This window comes from Strongylocentrotus purpuratus, unplaced genomic scaffold (assembly GCF_000002235.5).
Source record: "Strongylocentrotus purpuratus isolate Spur 01 unplaced genomic scaffold, Spur_5.0 spur5_scaffold_8, whole genome shotgun sequence".
Lineage (NCBI taxonomy): Eukaryota > Metazoa > Echinodermata > Echinoidea > Camarodonta > Strongylocentrotidae > Strongylocentrotus > Strongylocentrotus purpuratus.
In genome coordinates, this window is record NW_022145614.1 from 27168679 (window position 1) to 27184550 (window position 15872).

A 15872-nucleotide genomic window follows, 5' to 3' on the forward strand; every position below is an offset into this window, starting at 1 on the left:
TTTGGGACAAAAAGATCTATGCCTTTCAATTTAAAGATAAAGCTGAGTTCTGGTCATGCGATTGCGTTGTGAAAAAAACATTGTGGAATCGATCAGAAAAGGTCGATCATCTAGTATTGGTGTCCTGCAAGGTTCTGGAATCATCATGGTGATAAGATATTTGGCCCAGTCTTGGTAAGGTTACAAGCACAGTACACAGAAAGATGTATATGGTACTCGGAATGGGACTACAGAGCATGTGGCATAAAAATCTGTCCCACTTTTTAAGCTGTTACATGCCATATTTAGAATATTAAGGCATTTGAAGAGCCATGCTTTTCAGGGAACATTTATTCTCTGATGTTCTTCCACACTTGCATAATAACAAGGATAACGCTCACAAATTATTGTTCACCTCTTCCCAGAACTCGACCTTCTCTTTAACTCACCATATCCCTCTGGTATCTCTTCAGCTCTCTTGCACACCCTGAGGCACATGGCGTAGTAGTGCTGGTAGAACTCGGTCATCCTGTCTTCGTACTTCCTGTCCAGCTTGGCCAGGTGCTTGAAGCGCTCCCAGCGGCACTTGCCCGTCTCCTGGTCCTTGTCTACCCCGAAGGCGGTCAGGATGCGGTAGAAGTCCGCCTCCTCTCGTCTCGACCACCTGCGATCGGACGATGGACAGTAGTGTGATGGTTTATTATACAAATAATACAAAGCACTGAAGGCATTAGTAAGGATTTACCCATACAAGGTACCTTTGGAACAGTCTAACAACACACCCGAGGCGTTAGCCCAGGGTGCTTTGACTGTTTCGATGATGTTTCATTTGTTTTATAAAATGGTGTTTTATAACATGATTTTACTAATGACCGGTCATAAGTATTTACTAATGACCGGTCATTGGTAAAATTACTTGTTAGGTAAAATATATGCCTGGTCACGTGTACGCTCTCAACCAATCGTTTGATTAGGATCCGCTTCATCATCTTATAATATACAAATGATGCATGGAAATGGGTTCGTTATACGATATATCCGCGCTCGTGTTGAGGCTGTAAGCACCTATCGAACGGAGCCGGCAGGGTGAGTACGATAGATGCATAGACAGCTTCAACAAGAGCGTATACGCCCTGTAATGAATGAATTAAAAAAACATAAATCATCCGTTTTTATATGAATGACATCTTGATGAGAAAAGAATTCAATTCAGATTGTTTTGTGTATATATTGCTGACAAATAAACCCCAAACCCACAAATTAAAGGACATGCACCGACTTACTTTTGAGCATTTTCAATCTTTCGTAGCTCTCTCTGGCGCATCTGTTCCTGCATCCTCACCATCTTGACCTGCTCTTTCTGTATTCAATTGAGACAAAAATAATGTTATCTGTAAGTATAATATACATGCTTGAATAAATCATGGAACTCTTTTCTTGTAGATAATCATTTCAGGGGGGGGGGGGGGGTATTTCCGAACCATGTTCTTCCATACATCTCAAACCCACCATGATCAGTACTCTTCAACATCCTTTTTTAGAATTTGTATAATCATTTTCTCTGATTCTTAGATTGGAAGACCATTATTTCTTTCTCACTTTTCAACAAATGTTCTTCTAGATCTGAGGTAAGTACTCCCTAAGACCATTGACATACAAATGGAGATGAGCACAGTCACTTTATAAATGATTAAATTTCCAAAAGAAATTATGTACTTCTTGGCTTTTTTACTAATCTTTGGGCTATACGATTCCGTAATATTTTTCTTCTTCCATGCAACCATTTCTGAGCAAAAATCATTGATGTTGTAGACTATAACCACTGTTCATTGATTGTCACACATTTCATTGAGGAATAGGCTTGCCTTTTCTCTCTTCTGTTCTTTGAGCTGTCTTTTCTTATGCTCTCTCTGGTAGGCCGCCACCAGTCTACGCAGCCTGGTGTTCAGATCGGGTGCTGTGGGGAACAGTAGTTTGCCGGGCACAGCAGCTGGGGAGGGGGGTGAATGAAAAGAACACAATGAGGGGCTGGTCGTATCGAAATTAGGTTTCAGGGTATAGGCTTGTGGAAAGCAAGTTCTGGGCTCCGTCTTATAAAGAGTTGCCATTGATCCGAATCGATTGCAAGTCCTCCAATCAATCAAAAGGTTGCAGTCTCCTATGCAGTCTCCTCTTATGTACATAGTTGTAATTGATATCAATACCAAACAAGTTGCAATTAAAATCAACTCTTTATGAAGTGCAAGTAGATGTCATTTCAAGTTTTAAATCTTGACATTTGACAAATATATCAAAATTAATACTTTTAATCAGAAGCAAAAGAAGTCAATGATCCTAGATGAAATCTGTACCAGTCATTTTAGACGTATTAAAACTGCAATTGAAATTCTTATGTAATTGAAGTACACAGATTCTTTATGTGAAGCTGAAAGCAACAACGAGTAACATTAATTGCAGTACGCAAGTTGTGTTGCCACATTTCAGCGGATGCAGTATTCAAAGTCTTCACTAATAAAATAAATTGGTATACAAAAAAACGATTCCAGAGCATTCACATTTACAACACATCAGATAAGCCACGCAGCAAATAACTCTCTCGCCAGAGATGCAGTCTAAAATACCTACGACAGAATCGTATGATAACCATGCTCTTACTTGGTATGATGATGGAGTTGACATGTATCTTGAGCTTTGGTACCGTCTTCCCGCTGGAGTTGGGTGACGAGGGTCGTGTACTTGCTGGTGATATCGAGTCATCCTGTGCAAACAGATGGGGGATGGGAATTGATTATATCATACAGTGGAAGGGAACATGTCAGGGGCTTAGAGAGAATCTGATGTCATAAAATGGTCCACATTTTTTTCTCCATCAAATTCAAATACCAAGCTATTGATCAGCATTGCAGAACACCATCATGAATTCAGTGAGTTGTGTTATGTTCTTTGTCATCATTTCAAGAGTGATTTCATAATCAGGGAAATAACTTGAATAACACTTGAAGTACACTATTCATTTTGCTCACAAAGATGGATTCAGTGTTGATTATCATGCATACACTATCTTTGTTTGCCTTAAAATACAGTTTACAGAAACAGACTAATACATTGCTGTACAAAATAACAATATGAATATCTTTATGAAGATGGTACAACATCATTTCATTTACCACTGGCTATAATACAATTACTTTCCGATTTCCCACAAACTTTCAATAGAATCACACCTACCCCCGCCCCCCAAAAAAGATCAATAACCACCAAACAACAGAAAACAAGGAGAATCCTGCCCTATCATTACAAGCTTTACATTCAGTTGAATTCATACATGTTGTATATCTTGATAATGCTAATACAGTGAAACCTGTATATAAAGACCACTCAGGGGGGGACATGAAAAGTGATCTTTGTAGGCAAGTGGTCTTTATGTACAGGTTCCTTTAGTACAGGTTTCAATGATAAACCATATTCATGGGAGAAAATAATGTGGTTTTTACAGACATGTGGTCTTTTTATACAGGTGGTCGTTAAAGCAGGTTTTAACTTTAGTATCGAAGAGCAGAGCAGGAGTTAGTCTACTTACATCAGGGTCTTCCTTGAGATGCTTGGGTATGGCTGATGGAGCAATCTCCATACCTTCCTCCTTGCCTCCTCCTCCTCCGCCTCCTTCTTCATCTCCTAGGTCATCACCTTCTCCATCATCTCCATCCAAGTCTCCTCCTTCCACATCAAGCTGACTGTAAGGGTGAAAAAGAATGGTGGTTCCTTGTTGTTAATATCGCATTTATAAATGTTGTTTTTATTCGTACTTGAATTTTTCACTTTACAAGACGAGAAATCTATAGAACAATATCATTGCATATGAGAACAGCAGCAGCAAATAGATATAAAATCGCTGTAAAATATTTTTTGAAGAGACAAATGTCTTTAATCTTCTTTGACTACCAAACTTTGCATTTCAAAATTTCTTCTACAAAATCACATCAAATCATTTCCCTAAAATCTAATATTCCAAAAGAAATTTTCTCACCACACAGATGAAAACTAGATGGAATTCGACTGCGCGCAGTCGAAAATGATGCCTCCGTCATAGAGCAATTTTACAAACCGAAACGGAAGAAATTTTTCAAATTCAAGTTCAATTGTAATCCATTAACATGTTCTCAGAATATCGTGATTACAAGCAATTTCTCATATACATATATGACCCTTTGATCTTTGACCTCATGACCCTAAAATCTACTCAGTCCATTGGCTCTGCAAGATTTCCTGAGTTAAATAGTAATCCATCTGTCAGTTCTAATGAGAATGCGTCCACAAGCTATTTTTGCATACATAATGAGCCCATGACCTTTGATCTTATGAACCATTCATTGGCTCTGCAAGATACATAAATGATCTAAGTTTGGCAGGAATCCATCAATCTGTTCTAATGATAATACGATCACAAGCTATTTTTGCATACATAATGAGCCGCATGACCTTGACCTTTACCTCATGACCCCAAAATCTAATCAGTTCATCAGCTCTGCAAGTAACATACATGACCTAAGTTTGGCAGGAATCCATCAATCGGTTCTTGAGATAAGGCGATCACGAGCTGTTTTTGCATACACAATGTGCGCTGTGACCTTTGACCTCGTGACCCCAAAATCTAATCAGTTCATTGGCTTTGCAAGATACATACATGACCAAAGTTTGGCAGGAATCCATCAATCGGTTCTTCAGATAACGCGATCACAAGCTGTTTTTGCATACATAATGAGCCCTGTGACCTTTGACCTCGTGACCCCAAAATCTAATCAGTTCATCAGCTCTGCAAGATACATACATGACCAAAGTTTGGCAGGAATCCATCAATCGGTTGTTCACATAACGCGATCACAAGCTGTTTTTGCATACATAATGAGCCCTGTGACCTTTGACCTTTGACCTCGTGACCCAAAATGTAATCAGATTGTTTTCCTATAGTGATACACACTATCACTAAGTTTGAAGTTTAAATCTCCAGTGGTTCTTGAGATATCATGATAACAATCTCAATGTATGGAATTTCATAAGTTGACCTCTGTGACCCTTGACCTTTGACATACGTGCTCCAAAATCTAATCAGATTGTCTTCCTATGGTGATACATACTATCCTTAAGTATGAAGTTTAAATCTCGAATGGTTCTTGAGATACCGCGTTAACAAACTCAATACAAGGAATTTCATAAGTTGACCTCTGTGACCTGTGACCTTTGACCTACGTACTCCAAAATCTAATCAGATCGTCTTCCTATGGTGATAAATACTATTCCCGAGTCTTAAGTTTAAATCTTAAATGGTTCTTGAGATATTGTGATAACGGTCAAACGGGACGTACGGACGGACGGACGGACGGACGGACAACCCGAAAACATGATGCCTCCGGCACCGCCTTCGGTGGCGGAGGCATAACAAAGAATATTAAGATACTAAAATGAACAGGGCCCCATTTCAGTGACAAATGACAGTTTTTGTTATAAGCTAGTGTAATCCTTGCTTCTGATTGGTTATCAGCAGATTTGTCACTGATTTTTATCATTTGTAAGTGAAAAATGGCTTTGTGAAACGGGTCCCAGATGTTACTATTTATCTAGGAACAACTGTCAACCTGGTAAAATAGAACTAGCAAAGCAGTGAAATAGAAGTGTATAGAATTTTCAGGTGCCATAGTCCGGCAGCCATCTCGATATACCTTGTTTTAGGGTCTATAGTTTTTTTTTCTTCGGATTATATTCCCTTAGACCATCAATTTTAAGAATTCTATTGCTGACACTCTGTCAGCATTGAGCAATTTGAGATATGTGACGTCATACAAAATGGCCGCCAAAATCCCCTTTTTAACCAAAATTAATGATATAAAAAGTTTTAACAGCATTTTACTACATTAAATGGCAGTCAAATATCTTGATTTTTTTCTAGAATCATCACTAAATAAAAATTGCGATGCTGTATGATCACAAATGATATGCAAATTTGCATAATTCGGAATGGCGCCCTCTATAGACACATTAACTTGCATAGGTCAAAATGATGGCCAAATACCAATTTCTAACATGAGATTATCATATGTCATGAGTTAGATGCACTGGATACAGTGAGTAAAGATTGTTCTGCACATTTATTTTTATTTTATAATTTGATACTCGAAGAAAACACGGTTGAATTTTATGCTCTGTCCCATAGATATGAGGTGGCATATGGTGATAAATGCCCATTTTCAGTGACAGCGTTAAGAAACTAGATTTGTATTCTAAGGTACTAGATTCTTTTAAATTAACCTAAAAATTACGAACTACCACTACGATACAGGACTATATCCGTTTATAAGTTTGCTTCAAAATCTTGAAATTTGTTTAAAAGCCCTCTAAAGTGTTGGGAACCCTAAAATATTCCATGCGGAAGAGGGTGTCATTTAACACTTAATTCTGCAAAGTAAGGTCGTGACTGTAATGCGTGCTTCCACACGCATGTTTGCAAATGAGTTCTCTTAACATTTTCTACAAACGCTTCAGTAGTTTGAGGTAGTGAGGCAAGGTTTGGGGGTATTTGGAGCTCCTAGTCTTCGGACCCTTGATAGCCACACATTGATACGAGCCTCTGACATTCAGTTGGTTGTTGACTGTCCATAACATGAAGCAAAGCATTGAGTAGGTTGAGTGATGACATATGACCATGCTGCATCAACATTGCCAACTCAGTCCTAAGGGAGTCGAATCTTCTGCTTCATCACTTTCAGCATTGTACCCTATCCAATGCCAAAGTATGCCCCAAGAGTGTCGCATCCCGTCAACGCATGTCCTGCCAACATCGATGGAATGATATCTCCTAACTTGTCTACATTGGCAGGAACATCAATAACAGTTCGATTTGTGAAGGGGCGTCTCCATGGTCATTGGCGTTTTATAAGTCCGTCATGTAGATAATGATGCAAAAGTAGTACGTAGACGTCTGTGTCATCCACTAGGACCCTAACATACATCATCTCATTAGCATCAATTCCAATCGCTTGCTGTTCTTTGATGTTGCCTGCTTCATCATAACTATGTTGTGGACAGACCTTTCCTTGGCATGACATCACTGCCTGGAATCACTTCAACAAGAACCTCATCTTGACGGTAAAGGCCTGATTGTGCTTTTGCCTATTTCTGAGCACCCAATCATCCTGCAGACTCGCGCATATAATTATGATGTCGATCAACTGTAGTTTGTTGTCATGAAAAGATAGTGAAGTTAGCAACACTAGAGACACGTTTCAACAACTTCTCTCCCTAGCTTTATTGATCTTTCCAAAGCTTTTGACTGCGTACAACATAAACGCCTATGGAAGATTATGAGCTAGATGGGCTTTCCAGCACATATAATTCAACTCATCCAGTCGCTCTACCAATACCAAGAAGCAACAGTAAGAGCAGAGAATGGCGACACCGAAAGGTTCACTATTGGTCAAGTTGTCCGTCAAGGCTGCAACCTATCACCACAAATTTTCAACATCTATGCTGAATTCATCATGAGAAAGGCATTTTATGGTCAAGTTTCTGTTGGTGGACGAACGATCACCAACCTAAGATACGCCGACAATACAACACACTCTGGCGTATTAATGGGGAAGGGTATGGGGGGAGGGTTGGGGACAGTTGAACCCCCAAACAAAATTCAAACTGTTTTTTTTTTTTTAATATATATTCGATACCAGTGATTTACAAATGTTGCTGAAATGACATGATTTTCCTGGGTTTTTTCTCACTTTTTAGTAAATTATTATTTGTTAAGCGTATGTTGGAAAATGACAAATCCTAAATCCACAGTCAAGCAAAAAATATGCTTATTTAAAAGCCTACATGTCAGGGTCCGCAGAACAGCGGGGCTCAGGGGACTCGAGCCCCCCTCACTTTTTGTATAAAGTATGTTAAAGAGAACTAGAAAGAAAGAAAGAAAGTGACCCGAGGTGATATGAGGTATCAAAATATGTTCATCTTACAGTTAATAAATGCCTGAAACCCTTGAGCTTCCGGGGGCTGTGCCCCTTGAACACCACGCTTTCTTCCTCTCTTCCTGATCGTGAATACTTCAACCCCCCCCCCCCCCACCCCGCTTTAAAAAAAAGTTCCGCGGGGCCTGCATGTAACATGTATGAGTGGTGGTGATGCAGATTATTTTTCTGCTCCTCTAAGTGTTTTTGCTCAGTATTCCACTGACAACACTTATAACAAGAACATCAGAAGAACTACTAGAACTCCTTAAAAAAGAGTGAAGGATGCAAGTGAATAATTTGGACCCTACCTCAATGTGAAAAAGACCAAGATCATGATTGGTGGAAATTAACTACATGCAACAGAGCATGGTGGTTGATGGAGAAGAAGTTGATCAAGTGGACAAGTTTATATAATGTTCTTGGGTCAATGATTGTCAAGGAGGGTGGAAGCTCGGCAATATCTGCCTTTGAAATGTGGTGTTGGAGGAAGCTACTTGGGATAACATGAAGAGATTACAACACCAATGGACACAATTAATGTCCATCATCGGAGATCAACCGCCACTTGCTACCAGGATTGACAAGTACAAGCTACAATAGTTTGGTCACGTTAGCAGAAGATCAGGGGACAACCTTGACTTATCATTCAAGGTACCTTTGAAGAAACACGTAACAAAGGAAGACTCAAGCTCAGATGGACTGACGACCTTAGGGAAATCACTAGCCACCCTCTAAATACTAAAGACACTCTACCGGATTGCAGGAGACAGATGCCGATCAAAAGGTCTCATCAAACGGGTCATCACAAGGGTGAGCCATGATCTATATGACAACGACGACGACGACAAACAGTAAGAGATAGTTTCTTGGAGGGCAGCAGTGATGCGGGACTGAGTTGGAAGACTCTCGACCCGTTATGACCTCTAAATACTCTCGGATCTGTCAAACACCAAGCAAACATCATCAGATTTTCATCCACAGCAGAGCACAACCATCAATGACTGTACAAGGTTGTTCCAGTGTCTCATGCCTGGCTGACATCTCAACTTTTGTCAAATTCTATAAGTCCGTCTTTGACATGGGAGTGCTCGTTTCCAGAATCATCAAAAAGTGCTGGTGGGACTGGTGAAAGCTCTTATGACAAAATGTCCTTGACATTGACCTCTCTTGAACTTGTCTGCAGTCCTATTACTCTGGAGTAGATCAACTTTTCATAGACTTTCGTACGCCAACATTGACTTCTTCATGGCTGCCACGGTTTGAACATTCTTGGAAATTGTGACATAGAATCCAACATGTAATTTCTTTTGAAAATCATGCATCTGTCTAGTATAGATGTCAACTGCTTTATCCACATTCACTGACGTTGGAGCAATGCTGGTCTAAATAAAGCTTATTAATTGAATAATAATGTGTGCCGTAAAACCACTTCTCACCGATTTGTTGAAAAATAAATTCTTTCATAGCCATTTTTTTCTTGACATATGTAGGGTAGGTGTAGGGAATTGGAGACCACCAAGCTTGAACCCATCACTGTCTGTCCGTGATGGCTCCAATATTGATATAGCGACATATGTGGCCTTCAACAACACTACTGCATATATCCAATTCATTTCGAAGACTACAGTGCGTTCTCTCTACGAGAAAATTGGCAAAATTGACCAAGATAAGCAATTTTGATCGTAAAATTTTGCTCTGATATAAAAACACAATTTTCACTGAATGTTGTGGTGTATGCAGATATTTAGGGGTGGCTCTTAAAAAAAATAGTTTTAAAAGGAAGTTTATGAAATGTGCCAAAATTTTGGGCCCCATTGTTTTAAAATCGTTTCAAAATTACAGTTAAGTTCATTGGCTGCATGTATATCTTTCAAAAAGTGTTTGAACTAACTATAACAATCCCATTTTCATTCAAATTGTATTTAAAATGTCTTGAATTGTAACTGTCCCTTATTACCTACACATGTAGGTAATGAGAGACCTTTGGTGCTGACGTCATTAATCATTGTTATCTTATTAATCAGTTACATCATCACCACAATTTCGTTACCAAATAAAGAGAAAAAATACTAAAGGGAATACAAAAATGTCTGTATGTGTAACATTGATCATGTTTATGTAAATTATGCAAATCTGCTTAAGGGTCTTCCATTCCCCACACCTACCCTATCTAAATTTGTACCAAACACGATGAAAGATTAATGCAGCACAACTGCAATTGTTTCCCCAAAAAAGCATTTAATATGATTTCAACGTGACATAGATTTAAGAAATTGGCATTTGGCTGGCACACATATTTTATTCAAATTAATATGTTTATAAAGGGCGCTATTTCAAAATATGCAAATAAGCTGGTCATCTCTGGCCATGCAACACCACGAAACATATTTTTAGTGATGGTCCTAGAGAGATACAGACATTTGGCTGCCAAAAATTGTAGAAAAAATCCTTATTATATATTTATTATTCATTTTTATAGGAAAATCATGTACTTTGGCGGCCATTTTGTATGATGTCATATATCTTAAATTGCTCAAGGCTGACAGAGTGTCAGCAATCGGATTCTTGAAATAGAAGGTCTAAGCAATCAAAATCCATTGAAAAAAAAACTATAGACCATAAAACAAGGTTAGGCCAATAATCTGGATTTGGCTGCCGGACTACCATGAGGGTGTAAGGTTTTCTCAGGAAAAATGGGCAAGTTTCTGTGATCAGAGGGTCAGAGACTACACGTCTCCTTCCTTGTATGAAGAGCTTTCAACTCACAAAGTCCCAGAGCCCTGGAAAGGGCAATGAACTTTCAGTATTAGCATGGCATAACATCATGTCACAGAATCACTCATGAAAAGTCTTTAAAAACTTAAATATTCATAACACAAGTATAATTGTGATACAATGTTTCTACAAGCTTGGACTAAGTGATGCTACATCTCTTCAATAATAAAACAAAAGCCTTAATTTTAATTAATTGAGAATTTTTTTACACTTTATGCCATGAAACTAAAATGGTGGGCGATGACTGTCTGAACTGGGAACTTGTAAGCAACAACCTTTGAACTGACTGTGTATTTGAATTATTCACTTAACCAGAGAGCCAAAGAAAGCGAATATATGTTTTTCAGTCAGCTCCAGAGGAACTAAATCCTCACATCCTACACAAGGGACTAGGTAAATAAAGATGAGTAGCTTCACCAAATGTCTCTGATGCATTGACTTTATTGCAATTTTTAAAAAGACATCTAAACATGCGCAATGACATTCAAATCTAGTTCCAACAAGTCACAATCGCCTACACTGTTCTATCAGGGGGCTTCATATCTAGGTGGCCATTGCATTGATGTTCCAAAGAACTTACCTTTCATTGAAGTCTTCATACTCCTTGGCCTGGGCAGCCATGATCTCTCTGTGGTCCGGCACCCCACATCTCTCCCTGAAGCACAGGCAGGGATCCAGACGGATTCCTGGGTACTTCTCATAACCTACAGAGATTCAGAGGAATAGTATGTGATGAGGTATTGTACCAGCTTAGTGGTTATAGAAGAGGTCTTGGAACCCCAAAGTCACCGGTTCAAGACCACAGAAAGCAAATTTGGCTACATACAAAAGCAATATAGATATATCTGAGAACTGTTGTAGATCATTTCATAAGTTCTTACGTTCATTTAAGGACCTAAAAAGAGAAATGTTCAAATTAACTGGCTATGCTTAAAAATATTATTGAAAAAAAATTGGGGGGGGGGGGGGGTTAAGAATCTACTCTTGATCAGCATTGCAGAACACCATCATAAGATCAGGATGATACGTAGAATGTATGTCATCATTTCAAGAGTTATACTAGACAAATGTGACTGCGGCTCCAATATGTCTCCACCTAAATTCAGTTAAGATCCTGGCTTGAACTATTCTTGGAATATCAGGATGAGAACAAAAAGCCTATGTTTACATGTCAATTGATCTTTACGACCTTTGACTCGATAAAGTAAACATCTGATCACTTGTCCCCCTACAGTGATGCTTACTAATTACAGGTTTCAAGACAGATGCAGATAATATCGGAGAAAGAAGGAAAGAATAGAGATAGAGAGGAACATAGAAATAGGGGAGGGGGGGGGGGGAAGAACAGGGGGGGGGGGGTGTTTCACAAATAATAAGATAGATTTAAAGTTAGACCTAACTATGGCAGGCCATCATGCCACTAGTTCCTCTAACCATTTCTGGCATTGGTTCCAAAGAGACATACAAATCATGGTCACAAATCTACAGAATTAGAGATCTAGAGATCATAATTGATAGACCAATGGTGAGAGCAAGGCAGTGGCATGAGCGGCCTGCCATAGTTAAGTACAACTTAAAGTTGATCTTAGTCTTTGTGAAACACCCCCAGTTGAGATAGACAGAGAGAGGGGGGATTAGATAGACAGAGAGGGAGGGAGAGAAGGAGAGATTAGATAGACAGAGAGGGAGGGAGAGAAGGAGAGATTAGATAGACAGAGAAGGAGGAAGAGAAGGAGAGATGAGATAGACAGAGAGGGAGGGAAGGAGAGATTAGATAGGCAGAGAGGGAGAGGAGGAGAGATTATATAGACAGAGAGAGAAAGAAGGAGAAGTTAGATAGACAAAGAGAGAGGGGAGGATTAGATAGACAGAGAGGGAGGGAGAGAAGGAGAGATTAGATAGACAGAGAGGGAGGGAGAGAAGGAGAGATTAGATAGACAGAGAGGGAGGGAGAGAAGGAGAGATTAGATAGACAGAGAGGGAGAGAAGCAGAGATGAGATAGACAGAGAGGGAGGGAAGGAGAGATTAGATAGACAGAGAGGGAGAGGAGGAGAGATTATATAGACAGAGAGAGAGAGAGAGAGAGAAGGAGAAATTAGATAGAGAGGGAGAGGAGGAGAGATTAGATAGACAGAGAGGGAGAGGAGGAGAGCTTATATAGACAGAGAGGGAGGGAGAGAAGGAGAAATTAGATACCCAGAGAGGGAGAAGGAGAGAAGGAGAGATTAGATACCCAGAGAGGGAGGGAGGGAGAGAAGGAGACATTAGATAGGCAGAGAGGGAGAGAAGGAGAGATTAGATACCCAGAGAGGGAGGGAGAGAAGGAGAGAAGGAGAGATTAGATACCCACCATGTTTATATACTCCAATCAGCAATGAGTGGTCAGCTTCCCGATCCCACCAGCCCACGGGGGCATCACCCTCTGGACAAGGCACTTCTACCGGCAGCATTCTGTAACCATCACCAAAGATAAAAGAGAAGAGAGAACGGTATCATTTACCACTGCTCAGGATTCTACACAATCATCATTATTACCATCATCATCACCATCACCATCACCACCATCATCACCATCACCATCACCACCATCATCCCCATCACCATCACCACCATCATCATCATCACCATCACCACCATCATCATCATCACCATCATCATCACCATCATCATCATCATCATCACCACCATCATCATCACCATTATCAGCACCATCACAACCACCACCACCACCACAACCACAACCACCAACCCCATCATCATCATCATTGTTATTAGTAGTATCCTACTGGCTCTCAGCAGACATATGTTTGACTTACTTAGCATGAACCATGTTCTCAATCTCCTCAGCAAACTTGCCAATGACCTCTTGCTTCAGGTAGTACAGTAGACGGACACGCAGTAGTACCCTGTAAAAAATAAAGCAGATGTTTAGATACTGTATTATGGGTGAGTTCTACCAGTAAATGGTGTGGTTAAATTTTGTACCATGAACATATAACAATATTTCTACTTACATTGTCACATTACGACAATGTGCATATTGCTTTATGCAGGTGTGACTACTCTGTGGTACAGCATGATACATCATTGGAGATCCCCACAGATTTGACAGCACTTTTGGCTTCATCTTTCAAACTAGCTCATGATCAGCATTGCAGAACACCATCATTAATTCAGTAGGAAGTGTTATGTATCTGTCATCATTTCAAGAGCTTATAAAGAAAAGGAAATTGGACTGAAAGACTCTTCAAAGATTCATTACCTACATTCCGGGAACTTAGAGAATTTGAATGACCATTTAGAATGCCTACATAGCCTATGTAGCTTCTGAATCCTCTATCCTGGAAGTAAAAAAATGCCCTAGGCTGTGTTTCACACAAACTAGGATAAAAAAGCAAATGAACCTCTATTTTTTTTTCTTCAAATTTCTTTCAAGTATCCCACCCAAAAGTTGAGGATTCTGTTCAAGAGCCGTTTAGACCAACTCACTTGTTGCAGTGTCTCTTGAGGTGGTTCTTGTAGCCCTGGTCATGCAGCAGGTTGTCCAGGTTGTGTTCCTTGGCTGTGATGTCGTAGCTGATGTGCGCTGCCTGGGGCTCCCTCTTGGGTTTCTTACCCTTTCTACCCCTTGGGACCGGTGCAGAGAGTCCTGACAAAGAAGGAATGAATTGAAAAATTAATTTAAACAAAAAATAGATAATTTACCTTTGAAATTCATGAAATGATCACTCAACAGTTTATATGTGTATCTATAAATAACAGAGCTTTCTCTTGTATTCAATTATTAAGCTTTTTTTTTACAAGTGAAAGCTAAAACGAATCGTGTTGCTTCTGATCAGTTAGAAGGAATCATCCAATGTAATCAGATTTCAAATGTCTGCAAATAGTAACATCATTTCAGAAGCAGCATTCTACAATACACCTGGTATGCGGTCTGAATATAGCCAAGATGCTAAAGTAAGGTATATTCATCAAATCTACAACATAAAACATCTCTTTGAGAAGTATCTGTTCAGGTGTTCAACAAAAGACATGTAATCACATGCAACAATAAAAACAGCACAAGATTACTATTGTAAAGAAATTTTATCATAGAGTTTACTTATAAATGGATTTAACGTTTTAGCACAGGATGCTGGCTGTCTGAACTAATCAGCTCAAAAATATTACAGGTCATTTTACTGTACAAATCTGTTGTGAACTGTAGCTCTGAACGTTAACGTGATAGGGTCGTCAGTTTCCATTTGCAGAAGGCTATAATTTGCTGACACCAGACTCGGTGGAAATACCATTAATGGGTGTACAAGTCTGCACACAGACAGCAAACCTAGAGTCCTATCAAGAAATACCCCCTAGTCTCTCAGAGAGTCTTCGGTTGAGGAAAAAGCAAAACATTACATAAGGTCTATTGGTCGTAAAACTGAAGGCTAATCCTGGTGATTGACAACACTTGTTATTGGGTAAACACCGGAACGGTGTCAAATTCCCCACAAGAGCCGACTTCTCTGCGTCTTTCAAAGTGGACTGACCTTTGTGATTCCTGCAGTCTTTGACCGTTCCATCAGGAGCGGGAGTGACCAGGTCCCAGATGAAACTCTTGATGTTCTCATCACCCTTGTAATGCTGAAGGCAGTACATCAACTAGATAATGCATACGAGAGTAGAGGAAAGAAAATTAGATCTTAATATTAATGCATGGTCTTGATCCTATTTTTGTAAATCATGAAAAGGCTAAGCTGTAGGCAAATCAAAGATGAAAATCAGCCACACTTATCAAATAACCTTTTTAAGTTTCCATACGAGCTTGAGAATGTTGTTAAACCATACAAACATTTCTTCCTACAAATACATCATACTTGTAGTTTTCTATTGTGATTTGTTTCAATTGTGAGGGAGAGGGGAGACAATAAGGACCATCCATCTTATTTATTTATTAATAAATTTTGTACTATGAACAAATAACAATTTTTCTATATACATTTTCACATTATGACACAGTGCTTATTGCTTTAAACAGGTGTGACTACTCTGTGGTACAGCATGATACATACATCATGATACAGATTTTACAGCTTCATCTTTCAAACTAGCTCATGATCAGCATTGCAGAACACCATCAT

At 39.4% G+C, this 15872-nt stretch overlaps 1 protein-coding gene across 1 annotated transcript in view; it reads right to left on the minus strand.

Moving 5' to 3' along the window:
- LOC577327 (chromodomain-helicase-DNA-binding protein 8) overlaps nt 1–15872 on the minus strand; it is a 52014-nt gene that overhangs the window by 11101 nt on the left and 25041 nt on the right. Inside the window, exons 25-34 of the mRNA XM_030976130.1 lie at nt 15282–15393; nt 14242–14401; nt 13569–13658; nt 13103–13203; nt 11332–11455; nt 3560–3713; nt 2635–2737; nt 1845–1969; nt 1263–1339; nt 429–643 (exon numbers count right to left, since the gene is read on the minus strand). Coding sequence (XP_030831990.1) covers nt 429–643; nt 1263–1339; nt 1845–1969; nt 2635–2737; nt 3560–3713; nt 11332–11455; nt 13103–13203; nt 13569–13658; nt 14242–14401; nt 15282–15393 — 1261 coding nt within the window. The remainder of the gene's footprint in view (nt 1–428; nt 644–1262; nt 1340–1844; nt 1970–2634; nt 2738–3559; nt 3714–11331; nt 11456–13102; nt 13204–13568; nt 13659–14241; nt 14402–15281; nt 15394–15872) is intronic.